The sequence below is a fragment of the Simochromis diagramma genome, unplaced genomic scaffold, assembly GCF_900408965.1.
Source record: "Simochromis diagramma unplaced genomic scaffold, fSimDia1.1 OVJJ01000663.1, whole genome shotgun sequence".
Classification (NCBI taxonomy): Eukaryota; Metazoa; Chordata; class Actinopteri; order Cichliformes; family Cichlidae; genus Simochromis; species Simochromis diagramma.
The window spans coordinates 1,947,930-1,961,310 of NW_024387049.1; the positions used below are offsets into that span (position 1 = coordinate 1,947,930).

General features: G+C 42.3%; 1 protein-coding gene across 3 annotated transcripts; it reads right to left on the reverse strand.

The window, feature by feature from the left end:
- On the reverse strand, positions 1-11,121 carry LOC120741787 (1-phosphatidylinositol 4,5-bisphosphate phosphodiesterase delta-1-like). Of its 3 annotated transcripts, none has more exons than XM_040044828.1 (15): positions 11,073-11,121; positions 7,644-7,802; positions 6,845-7,073; positions 6,111-6,240; positions 5,614-5,842; positions 4,017-4,218; positions 3,004-3,148; positions 2,742-2,894; positions 2,507-2,650; positions 2,273-2,426; positions 2,076-2,192; positions 1,801-1,979; positions 1,577-1,709; positions 1,347-1,496; positions 1-1,114 (listed from the first exon to the last, which is right to left on the reverse strand). In XM_040044828.1, exons 1-15 carry the CDS (start codon positions 11,104-11,106, stop codon positions 1,023-1,025), a joined length of 2,250 nt encoding a protein of 749 aa, XP_039900762.1. In that variant the 5' UTR covers positions 11,107-11,121; the 3' UTR covers positions 1-1,022. The 3 variants fall into 3 exon arrangements, with proteins under 3 accessions (XP_039900762.1, XP_039900761.1, XP_039900760.1); XM_040044827.1 differs by lacking the exon at positions 11,073-11,121 and adding an exon at positions 9,517-10,330; XM_040044826.1 differs by lacking the exon at positions 11,073-11,121 and adding an exon at positions 8,017-8,173.
- Between the last annotated feature and the right edge of the window lie 2,260 nt (positions 11,122-13,381).

A 13,381-nucleotide genomic window follows, 5' to 3' on the forward strand; every position in this document is an offset into this window, starting at 1 on the left:
AACAACCAAACGCTCTTGTGAAGCTGATGACTGTGGAAAGGATAGCTGTCTGTTGGAAGAAATCCTGCGATGCGTTTTTGTACAAACTATTTTTGAGCAACTTTACACAATTAAGATGTAAAATAACTCCTAAAGGTTTTCATTCAACAGGAGCTCTCCGTTTGTGTGCATCGTTGCTGTGACTGTTTACATAGGGTGTATCCAAAGTTCACAAGGTAGTTTCCTTCTAGGGAAAGGCAGATGTGGCTCACTGCAAACTGGTTTCTAGTATTGTTTGCATAAAATTAAATAGTTCATGAAGATGTTTCAGCCGGAGACTGGTATATACAGGTATCGTCACTGTCACAGAGTCGGGAGATTGGGGAGGTTTATAAGCACTATAATGCTGCATCATTCATTGTGGCTCCACTGGATGAGGACTGTTAAGTCATAGATGAATACAGTGCTTGATGATGATTGTGTTTAACATTTTTATGTGTTCATATTGATTTACAAAAAGAGGCAAAGTCAAGATGTTACATGAGAAATAATCATAATGGATGACTAAAATTACTGATGAAAACAAAGACTATAGCTTTCACATTGGCCTGTACTTCTCTAAAAGTCAAAATTGTCATTTGGATGAAAAGGTTTAAAAAAAAAAAAAAAAAAAGACATTGAACAGACTAAAAATAAGGGACAAAAGCAGTTTAAAAAGTTTCATCCTAATGCAAACTGAAGTTGGTATGTAGTGAGTGCTGCATGTACAAATTAACCCAATTTGTAAAAGTGAAGTGTCATATATACATGGAGTTTTATAAAGTCTAGGGAGCCCTAGAGTGTGTGCATGTGTACCCACCTCCCAATACAACCAACATCCAGCTGCAAATCAGAATCTCTAGACTGAAGAGAGAAAAGTCGCAATTCGACTTTGATTAGAATTAAAGCAATAAGTTAATCATGAGCTAAAACTGTGAAGCCAAAACGAAAGATAAAATTTTAAAACATGGCTGTAGAAAGGAGGTCCTAGAGTTGGAGACTTCTTATTCGGCATCCAGGACCATAATGTGTACAAAAAGTCCGGCTGAGGGGAGTAGGTCTCCGTTCTTATTGAACAGCGGCACGTGTCTGTATCCTGTGTGGGAGCACAAAGGGGCTGCGGTCAGTGATGGCACAGGACAACATGAAGTGCTCCTTGTGGAGCGGATGAATTGGGTTCTCTATGTCACACCACAGAGAAGGGACACTTCCCCATCTCTGTTTTCACACTTCATAAATGAATAACTGACTATCAGTGGTTTCACATCACTGGATTATAGTAAGAAGAAGAAAAAAAAAAAGGACTTGACAAATACAGCAAAACTCACCCATTTTCAAGCTGTTGAAGGGAAGCGTGTACTGCCCGACAAAGTCATTATCAGAACTGGAGTCATAGTCTTCGATGCTGAAGCGGACCAATGCTAGTTCCGGCACATACACGTCAAACTGGAAGTTCTCATTCCAGGAAGGGTTAAAGCCTTCAAAACAGAAAATTTTGTATCGTCTTGATTCATCGCGGACACATTAAAATAAAACAAAGGACGTGAACGTGAGGTACCGTTGTTATCAAAAGGTTTGGTCTCTTTCTCTGCGACATCAGCTGGCACTCCATAGATTTCCACTTTAACCAGCGGGTCTACTATGGAGGACTTCTTCTGGTTCACTTTGGGAAGCTGCTGAGCTGATATGACCTATTGGCAGGTGAAGAATGATCTCAAGTTTAAACGGGACTCAAAGGAAATCAAATAACTCCAGTGTGTGTCTGCACAATGAAGACCTCACCATGACATGCAGGGTCTTGTGCTTCAGCCAGTCTCCTCGGGTCAGGGTGATGGGGTCAAACTCTGTGGCTACGTCCCTCATGAAGGCTGGTTTCAGGATGTAGCCGCTTTTGCCATTAACCAGGAATCTGCCCTGGTTCATATCCATGTCTGTACAGGAAGTCTGGAAGTTTAAGGCCACTTAAAAAACAAAACAAAAAGAGAATACAGTGAACATGAGCTCTTGGCCATTGCTGTATAATTATCAGTGTTTGTTATTCCTCTGTTAGCCATTACCAATTTGGCAGCCAGCGTTCCACAGAGGCAACGGGTTGTAGTTTGAGGAGTCGGTCCTGGAGCCAGCTGGATAGATGCGACTAAACTTTTCCACATTATGGCGCACGTAGGCGTTTGCTGTGGGGGGGGAGGAAACAAGATTTATTGACAGTGCTTAATCAAAGTTTGTGAGTTCCTCATGGTTTCTCTTCCTTTACCCGACTCCTCTGCCAGCTTCATGGCCTTCCCCTCCTTGAAGGATGCCATTTCATAAAAGCTCAGGTTTTTTTGGGCATCTTCGAAGCCGTGGAAGTGGACGCTCTTAAAGTAGATGACCATGTCGGACAGCTCCTTCGCTAGCTTCAGCTTTTTCTTTGAAATATTGCGCAGAATTTAAGGGTGAGTAAACATCACGTGTGTGGTAATGTGCTTATTTTCATGGGCTCGACTACCTTTGTATTCTTCTCCTTTTGCGCATCCTCATCATTCGACTCTTCCTCCTCCGTCACATCGTTGTCATCTGCAGCTGCCTCAGCAAAAGTGTCTTCCAGTTTGTTTAAACATTTCCCTTTGATCAGGAACTTCCCCTTTAGCTCCTGGGGGACGGTACACACACACACACCATTTATCTCCTATGATCGGTTCAGCCTTGACAATCCTGATAAAACTAGTGAAACGGATGCTAACCTCAGGAGATGGGAAATTTGTGGGCATGCCATCACCCAGAGGAGAGGTGATGAGTGCACTGCCAAGGATGGAGCTCATGTGGCGGGCCATGACTTCCTGCTGTTCCACGCTGCAGTGGTTCTCCAAGGAGAGAATCACTGGATATTGGGATGTCTGAGGAAAAGCAGGCAACCCCCCCCCCCAAAACAAACACATATATAAATAAGTGTGTTGCTGGATGTTGAGTGAAGACCTGCTGAATACCAACAGATGCTAAACATACCTTGAAGGCATGCTCACTGATGGCTTTGATCACATCTTTAAAGAGGATCTTGGAGGTGAGAGTGTAGCCGTGGTAGATCACGGGCTCATTATCCGATCCGTCCCAGCAGTCCAGCTCCACACAGCGGCAGCCTTTCTGCAGAGCCCTGAGAGTGTTGGAGTGAGCATTAGTGACCAAATATGCTGTTTAGACTAACAGTTCAATCAGTGAAACGGCGCAACGTGGCGAGAGATGGTTACAAGAAACTATTTAAAAATCCAAGTTGTAATGAATTGGTCTCAGTGATTCAAGAACTGACAGATTATATGGCACATAAACACAAACTACTCTCACTGCCTGCTTAGCACAATTAACCAAGACGTTAAAGGACATCATCATTTTTAGTCTTTGACTCTAGTAGACTAACTTCGCATGACTTGCAGTTCAAAATGAGCTTTTTTTGTCTTAAATGAAACAAGCCATTTTAGTTCCCTTCCATTTAAGGTAAATTTCTTCTGATTGGCTGCCCCTCACAAATGCAGGATTTGAACAGATGGGTGGGGTATTTGGAAGACCCCTTCTCTAAGACAGATATATATCAACAGATCAGAGAAATCTGATGTCTGACCTTTGTTCTCGTTATTTTAAGTGTTGGCCATGTTTAATGCTGAGCTTCCACCATTGTAATAACAACTATAGAACTAAAAAACGAGAACAAGTATGAAAGGTCCTATTTAAAGTCAGTAAAAGTGATGGACTTCCTACTGACAAAAACAGTGCTGCTGTCTTTTCATGCCTATTTCATGTTAGTGACTGCACTGTGAGTTAATGTTTTGGGTTGTTTGTTTTGATGGTGCAGCTGAGTGCTTCCAACAGTTATTTTTTAGCTGATCTGGGGTTGAAAAATGAGATTACATCTCTGTGGTTCCTTTGCGCACTGATAGGAAGATGACTAAAGATCAAGTTTGGATAAATAACTAGCCAAAAACTTTCATCAAGGACAAATTACTGAATCTCGGGATGGAAAGTGTTACCTAATGTACGCCTCTGTGCTGCTGGGGCCTTTGAGCTGATCCTCCATGAGGTAGGTGTTGTGAGAGGAGGAGATGAAGTAGTGGTTGAGGGGCTGGCTCATATCCTGGTACACATCCTTGTGGTCTGGATTCAGAATCATGGCATCTGGGTGATTCAGGTACATGAGGAAGCCATCTTTGGACAGCAGCTTCTTCTCCTTGGCTGAAAAGACACACACACACCAAATGCAGCAGATCAGTCTACAGTGCATTTAAAAAAAAAACAACAACAACAAGAGGTCAGTAATTTATCTGTGGACAAACTCCATGAGACTCTTAATCCCAGAGACATCTTGGACAGAAAGAAGCACAATTTCAATAATAGATCTGAGTTTTTCTACATGATAAAGAAATGCTGTTGTAAAAAAAGAAACACATTTGTCAGCAGGACTCTTAAACTGTAAGAAATAACCGTAAAATCAAAAAATAAGTTCTGGTAGCACATCGGCCAGACTGTTCTACAGTGGAGTCAAAAAACAAGATTTCTGTTGCTTCATTGTTTGTGGATTGGTTAATTAATTTACTGCAGCATGACTGGTTGAGGTCTTTATCATTAGGAGAAACTATACTAACAACAAAATACAGTTCACATTTTCCAGAGCCATCCACTGGGCTGGATTGGTGTCTTTACTGGGCCAATTCAGGCTCTCGGACCTTATGTTTAGCATACTTGTTTTAGGATGTTCCTGCAGGTGTGAGACCAGCTTGAGAAAATTATATTTCCCTTGTTAATATTTCATACTGAGGTCGAAGGTAAGACTACCTTATTGAGAAAAGTACAGACTAATCAAATGAATGAAGGTTACTTCTGCTTATATTGTGGCTACAATCCAGGTTTGACATTACATGAAACTGTTGCTTAGATGCATATTCACACTTCCTGTTCCTAAACCAGCTTTGCAGAAGAAAACTTCTGGAAATCCAAAATCTGTACAATTACTACGTAGTAGTAGTCATGTGACCAAAGTCTGAAATTTATGATTGCCATCTCACAGCATGATTGCAGCTATATCTACATCTACTGGGAATGTAGATATGAAGGTACGAAGCAGTGATACACTGACACTCATGAAAAAGACAAAACAAACCCAGATAGCAAAAATGAAATGTTTGAAATTCCAACAAAGAAGAAAATCTAGTCCTCCAGCTGTGGGGAACATACCAAGGAAGACAAAGCTTTGAGAGAAGCAGAGGAACATACATCGCAGCATCTCTTTCAACAGCCACTATGTTCAGTCTTTGTCCATCAAAGTTTGTGCATATTCCAAGTTTATTAGATTGGAAGCCACATGGACCTGACATGAATGAACTTACAAGATTACCAAAAGGTCGCAGTGTGTTGGAGCCTTAGACTCGGGCTGCCATAGACTGCAATTCCAGAGGAACAGAACGCAGAATAATACACAGCTGGAAACCACGAGCTTGAAAACAGTGGTTTTTAACCCTGGTAACCATATGCAGTTAGACCATTCACGGGATACAGCTCACTGATTTTTACAGGAAGAAAACCAGCAGAGCTGCGGTCCTGAGAAGACCTGAAAGAGGGCTGTGTACTGACCGTTTTCATCTGGCTCATACGTGTCGATGATTCTGTGCGCATCAGCCAGCGTTGCTTTCTCCCTCTGTTCTTTCAGCAGGAAATCCACCAGGTTCTGAGCGCTCATAAAGCCAGTGGTTTTGGCGTACTCCCCATAGATAACATCAATTTCGTCCCGTTGGGTCAACAGATCATAAAAGTGTTTGATCTCCTCTCCTGCCAGGGTTCCAGACTTGGACCTGTCACATTTCTGCATTGGGGGAAAGTAACACAAAGATTAGTCAACATTTTAAGTTGAAAATAATGCACTATAAAACTATTAAAAGCTGGATTTGCTATTAACAATAAAGAAAAAAATATGGGCTATGGGCTAAAATATCAAGTTAGCACTGATTTCCTCTTGGAGCATTTCATTAGAGTTTCAATGGATTACTACAGCTTAGCTAGGAAGGCTCCAAGAATATGCATTAAAACAGTTTCTGCCATTAGGAAACATTAAGAAGCTCTGAGGAAACAACCTTGAAAAGCATTTCCACGTATTCATCATCCACTTCGATGTTGATCAGATGCATGAAACTCTTGACCTCTGACGGGCTCAGGTTATCATCTTTGTTCTTGTCTGCTTTCCTCAAGCAGCTGAAGATCCAGCTGGAAGGTTCGTGATTTAAGGTGGAGATAAACAGGTACCTGTCACTCAGCGCTGTCCAACTGAATGTGACTTATTTACTTATACCACCTTTGCTTAGCTAAGCTCAGGATAGATTAAAGAGGACCTGGAGTGCTTTTGTCCTTTTTTCTGTCATATATACTGTTATAGTGGTGGATGAGATGCTCATATTACACAAGGTCACAGTTTTAAATAATGAATCAGAATATATGAAATAATCTCTGAGCACTCTAAACACTCAGTTTCTGAAAACTTGTTTTCCCATGGCTCTGTTGGACAGCCAAACAAGAAGAAAAAAGACGGCAAACATGGAAGGTGGCCTTAAAGGGAGCGGCGCTAAAACGGCTTCAAACTTACACGCACCACGGCTCTGCACAAAATAAATAAATAATAAATAAATTAAACTATCAATAAGGCAAAGTCATTCTAGTGGAGCCAAAAGGTGAAAATAAGGTGCAGGAACATCTTATGCGATAGGTGATGACCAATGAAGTCTTAATAACAGGTTATTAACAAACAGCCACCTGTTTGAGCTCAGCTTCAGCTTGCTCACAGTACAGCTTCCACTGTCGTGTAAAAGGATACTGCTCTGTCTTCTGCTTTCGACTCAGGTTGTTTAGGTTGGAGACCACTTTCTGCAGGCTTTTAACCCACTGCTTTCCCTCCTCCTCCGAGCTGGAGATGAGGTCCAGGTTCTTGCGGCGGCTCTTGAAAATGATGGAGAAGCAGCGGTCCTCCACCTGCTCCTCCGTGTTCTTCTTCAAGCCCTCTGACTGACGGCCTATTTGCACCGCCGAGATGTCATCAAGCGAAACTGAAGACAGAACGAATTTTATTCAACATTCTTTTTTTTCTAAAAATCCACTTCCTGTCATTCAAACATGTAGCATGTGGCACACTGCTGAAAAGCAACACTTTATTTTCAAGCACACGTACAAGCCTGATGTTTGCAATTTCCCCTGCCTCCCACTGAAGTCAGTAATGAGCGGAGACGTTGGATGTACATGACTATGTGACAGCAGTTTCTGGGTGTCATCCAAGCAGAAAATACAATAAGAGTTATTTCTAACCACTCCCACTCCACAACACACTATAAAACAAATCACTATCTCTACAAACACACCCACACCGCTATCAGGAGCAACCCAGATGTGTATGATAATACCAAGGACTTTGTGTAGCTTTGTGATCAATCCAATCCTTTTATAATCCACAAAGTTTTGGTTGTGGCGGGAGTGGAACTCCAAAAGTGTTTGCTAATGCAAAGTAATAAAAAGTGTAAAGTAAAGAGACGGTGTGAGATTAGACAGATGTGTGCCAGGGGTTTGCACATGTGTGGGTTTTCGTCACACATATTCTGCTGGGAAGACAGGGCAGCACTCACAGGTATCATTTTTCTTGAAGGTCTTCTTGGATTCGCGCCACATTGTCTTGCAGTCCTCCTGGAGCCTGAAGTAACGAGTCTTCTTCCAGCTTGGGGAGAGGACCTTCAGGAGGTCTCCCCCCTTCAGGAGAAACTGGAGGTCGGGATCACCCTCCAAACCTGAGGAAGCAGGGAACAGAAAACCACTTTAGAGAAACTGCAGGAAAAGTGCAAACGCTCAGAAATCACAAGCAGGCCATCATTAGAAAGTCATAAAAGTTCATGGCTTTGCAAACACACGCGCACACAAAAGGTTTTACGCTGTGACAACAACGTAGCAGCAGTCTGACCCTGGATAACAGTTTGGTTTCGTCCGCTTGGCAGCGCAGCCTACCTAGGAGCTTTACGTTCATTTGTATCACCTTCTGGCCCCTGGCATACTGGAGTAACTCCTCAGACCTGCTTTTCTCGGGTTCTTTTCGTATGCACGACATGGTGCCACCCGGAGCTGCCGACACTGTCTGTGTTCACAAGGCACTGTGTGGAGGAGAAGGGCGTGTACCATTCCCACTCAAAGTTCACTCAACTCCGTCACGTCCCCTTGAGTTTACAGTCAGCTGACAGCTTGCTCGTGCAGGAACACTATCGCGGAAAAGGAAGCGACTCCATACTCGTCTGTTTGAATATTGCTCCTGTGTTCATTTTTCAGGATTTGATCAGCATTCCCATACTCACTGTTCACTTCAGACGTTTTAATTAGCGTAAATTACCTGCTAGCAAATAAAAGCAGCCACAGGGCATAATTAGCGTCAAATGCCTGCATTACAAAAGATTTGACTTTGAGCAGAGGAGTGGTGTCAAACTTGCGGCTCCGGCCCTCAATCCGGCCACCGTGATGGCTTTGCAAAATGTGACAACTGCAGTGACATCATTAATGACTGGTGTTTTTCAACAATACACACCGCCTTTCATTTTATGGTGCTGTTGGAGGGTTGAAGTACTTCCATACAATTAAAAGGAAAATTTTGTTTGTTGTTGGTCAGAACCACCCGAGGCTCAAATGGGACTGTATGTGATGCATATTTCTTGTGAAATTGCAGCGCTATTATTGCTTCTCCCTGAGGTGGTCAGTGGCTTGCTGCTAGTAGGAAGCTGTAAATAGGCTGAGATTTTTATTTATTTATTTATTTATTTATTTTAAGCTGAACTAATAGGAGGCTTGTAATATCAGAGTCCAAGAATATAACATCATCATTATTATTACTACAAACACAGGTTTGATACCTGCACTGGAGCCTGCCTAGTGTTGACTTCTGCATTAGTTATCTTATGGGCTCCATCTAGTGGTGACAAGGCGGTACTGCTAAGCGCCGTGATTTAACGCCACATTACTAAACTTCTCATTATTAAAAATAAAATAAAACAAGCAAACAGGCCTGCGATTACAGGACAACAAGCAGTTTTCCTGTAATATTTCCTCGTCCCTAGCCTCTATAGTGGGATGTGAAAGGCTGATTTGACTCTACAAGCAGTATGTCCACCGCCTTAGTTGGTAACATTTCCTTGAGCTTGCAGCAAGGTGAAACCGAGCTGAATGAGAGGTGCCACACCTTTTTGAGTGTTTAAATGCACACAGTTGATTGTCTTGAAATTTTTCGCTAGATTAAGCGGCAAAAAACAAATAACAATAAGAGTAAAAATACATATACATAGGACCGATATATTTCAACGCAGAAAATTAGATTTTTTAAATGTAAGGTATAAAAAAAACCCTTTGCTGACATGTAATCTTTGTCTTAGGGGTTATCGGATTTGGAAAACAGTGGAAGTTGGCCAAATCCAAGAAAGGCACAGTATATTTTAACATGGTGACTTAATCCAAAATGCATCCTACCTTTAAATTTATTTTCGAGCCCGTTCGTTTCCATCCCGTCTTGAGTTCACTCCACTTTACGCAGCCCAATATTCCACTCACTTCATGCAGCTTCTCGTGAAAAGTTGCCGCTTCTTTCTTCCATATACACTGAACGGAAACCTGTTTTTGTTTTTGTTGCTGCTGTTGGTTTGTTTTTGTTTTTTATAAGGAGGCTTCTGCCAAGTTTGGGTACAAGGCGAGCGAACGCGGGCACACGCGTGGGTTTCTCCTTGCAGTCTGAGCGGTGTCAGTGACTCCCGCGGGCTTCAACACCGGTTTGACGAGCCTGCCATTCAAGTCGCGGTGCTGATGTCACAGCAGGTTAGACCTTTAGGTGAGCTTCTGCATCGATGGGACTGGTTAGCGTGACCTTGTAGCCAGCATGCAGAGCTTACGTCGTTATTAGCTGAAAGGTTTCCGCGCACCTGCAGCCAAAAATTGGGGGAAACAATCCCGCATACCTTTTCTAATTCTGTTGTATGTACACAAGACTTAAGCTACCACTCCCTGAGCCTCGGAGTCTATTCCTCACCAAAAGGTAATTCTGCATGTGAATAAACAGGGAGGGGTCGTTCATTTGAGAAGCATGCAAGCTTAGATAACCCGTGGAAATACAATCAACTTCTGCTAAAGCCCTTTGCAGTGTTTTTTTTTTCTCTTCTCTTTTTTATGGACACCTGTTCCTCTTTTGAAACTCCACCAAGGGGCTGAATAGCAAATTTGGCTAACTGCCACTACGCATAGCCTAGTTTTCTTTTCTTTCTTTTCCTTTTTTTTTTTTTTTTTTTTAAACTGTGACTTTGAGCATATTCGTTGCACTGAATGGGGCAGATAAAGTTTTCGCCCTTTTCTGTTCATGCACAGCTTTCCTTTGGAGAGATAAAAGCCCTGCAATCACTGGTGTGCTGGGGCTCCTGTGGCTCTCAGCACTTCCCTTTCAGGCCTGGCTTAGACTCAACGCACTGTCAGCATTAGGATGAGTGAGCTTTCATGCACCATCACAAGGGGAGGGGATGACACCTCCAAAATCTACGCAGGGACCGGGGGTCGGGAAAACAGGCGGTGTGGGGAGGGGAGACAAGATTAAAAATAATAATTAAATAAATAAATAAATAAATAACCGTGACTAGATTTGCAGAGGTCAAGATTTATGGTTACTAATGAACTCCACACTGCTATTACTGTAAAAGACAAGACAGTGAGTTCTTTAGCATTTACTTTAATATTTAACTTAAGTCATTGCATCAAAGGTGGGCAATAAGGTACCAAGTGTGAAACAAAGGAAAATGAAACTTTCCAAGAAAATCACTTTAACCAGATAATGAAAATCAACAAAAAAACAAAACCCAACGAAAACAAACGAAGCAGATATCATGAGGCTTCTTTCAGTGGTACAAGCTGTCTCTGCTTAGTGTCTGTGCTTGCAAAACAAGCAGGAACAGGCCCAGCTGTTTCCTCACATACCATTGATACCATCCATAGTTTTGCTTTTCCCCAAAACACCCCCTGTGCAGTACGGGTGCTGCTTTACTCACAGACCGTGCAATGCCTGGTGTTACCAGAGGACATAGTCAGCAGCAGGAATCCAGACAGGAAACATTTTGTATGAAAGAAAGAATGACAGAACTACAGAAAGAGATGTTTGTCTAATGTTTTACCTGCAGTGCATAGTTTAAAAGTCACCTTTATCTGTTTACAGTTCCACGGCACAGCACACAGTACACCTGGTTCTCATTATCGCTGCAGTGTTTCAACATATGAATGTTATAAACTGCTAAATACCTCAAACAGGTTGTCTTTTAAACCCAGTCTATGGTATTTTTGGGGTTCGGTATTGGCCATTAGATTATACAGCTACATAAGAACTGTAATTAATTTAAAGTATTTTACTTCAACTTTATTCCAAGAAGGTTTTAGACCAAAATTATACATTTTTTAATCAACATTTAACATGTAGGAGTTTACAAAGATAACCCATTGATGTCAACTGAACAACCCTGCTTTTTGCAAATCACTTTAAATTAATGCCACCTGGCCACTCACTACATCATTATTTACTTGTGGCATTTACAAAAACATGACTGTGGAATGTCACTGACATCCAACGCGTGATAAAGTATCTAAAATGCCTGCATCCTTTTTTTAATCACTTTGACTTGAGCTTGGTTGAAAACATCACAAGGTCAAGGAAAGGTTTGAAGGGGAATTAATAAGGACTTAGGAAAGGAGACCTCTGTAAGAGAAAATCTGACTCTGAATGTCAAACGATCTTCCCTCATTTATAAAATTCTCTTCTTCTTTGGAAACCTTCAAATCAAATTTGAAGACCAACCTATTTTCAAAGGCCTTTGGATCTCTTTGAAACTGTGTTTATTCGGTCTTAGTTATTTTGGTCTTTTATCTCATTTGATGATGTGTATATGTATACATGTATTCATGTCCTGTGTGTGTGTGTTTGTGTTGTATATACATATATACTTGTATAGACATGTGTATATAAGAGTTTGCTTGTGTGCATACATATGGATGTTTTGTAATGTTTTTTTTTTTTTTTACCTCATTTATCTTAATTTTTCTTTTATTTGATTACATTGTGCCTCTGTAAACGTGCTATACAAATAAAGCTGACTTAACGTGACTTGATGTGTGCTTTGTTTAGACTACAATATCGAGACAATGGACTACAAAATGTGTGTCTTACTTCAACCCAGTGTGCTCTTACTGTGTTGTTCGATGCAGGTCAAATTAAAAACAAAGATGTAGCCAATAAAATGGAATAAATCCTATTATTATTAATTTACTGCTAGAGAGATGAGCCAGAGGAACTCATTGTCTCCTCTCTGTTTAGGATTTCTGTGAACTGAAGTTAAAAAAGGCATTATAATCCTAGGTTGGCAATACGCAAATAGATATTTGTAAAAAGTTAATACAATAATAATCTGAATTTACAGGGAGTGCAGAATTATTAGGCAAATGAGTATTTTGTCCACATCATCCTCTTCATGCATGTTGTCTTACTCCAAGCTGCATAGGCTCGAAAGCCTACTACCAATTAAGCATATTAGGTGATGTGCATCTCTGTAATGAGAAGGGGTGTGGTCTAATGACATCAACACCCTATATCAGGTGTGCATAATTATTAGGCAATGTCCTTTCCTTTGGGAAAATGGGTCAAAAGAAGGACTTGACAGGCTCAGAAAAGTCAAAAATACTGCGGTCTGGGGTGTGGGGCCTCCCTGCTGCTGCGGAGTCGGGGCGGTCTGCCTCTCCCCACCGCAGGGAAAAGGGTAACACCACCTGGGTCTGGGTGCAGTTCCCCCCTCCAGGGGCAAGGGTACCTAGACCCGGTTCGTAGAGTACGCTTGGGGAGTGTGATCATGTGTACAGCGTCTCTTTATGTCTGTCTCCACGTTGGTTGAGTGTGGAGTAAGTGCATATGAGAGCATGAGGGTGGGAATGGATGTTTGTATCTTAGTGTGCCTGTATGTCTGTGTCTATATGTCAGGTTGGGTATCAGATGCCACCTCTCTGGGGACATCTCAGGCCCTCCAAGGTTTGGAGGCCTATCTCCCCCCACCACCACTTCTCGCTCGGGCCACTTCGGAGGTGGGGTGCCCCCCGGCCTCTCGGCCTGGGGCTCTGTCACTCAGGCACAGCTGGCTGCCGGCGGAGCTCACGGGGGCGTCACTGCAACTCCCCCTGGCTTCTGCTCCGCGGCTGCTGAGTGAGCCCTCATCTGGGACTCTCCTCAGCTCTTTCTGGGACAGTGGCGCGGCTGCCCCTCTGTTGGTCTTCCTTGGTCTCTTGTGTTCTGGGGGCCTCTGGATGTCTGGAGTTTTGCTCT

Coding starts and splice junctions, on each gene's coding strand:
- LOC120741787 (XM_040044826.1), bottom strand. CDS start 8,116: ATGTCGTGCATACGAAAAGAACCCGAGAAAAGCAGGTCTGAGGAGTTA. Junction 2,651..2,741: donor CAAATTTCCCATCTCCTGAG/GTTAGCATCCGT, acceptor ACCGTCCCCCAG/GAGCTAAAGGGGAAGTTCCT. Junction 1,115..1,346: donor CTTCAACAGCTTGAAAATGG/GTGAGTTTTGCT, acceptor GCTCCCACACAG/GATACAGACACGTGCCGCTG.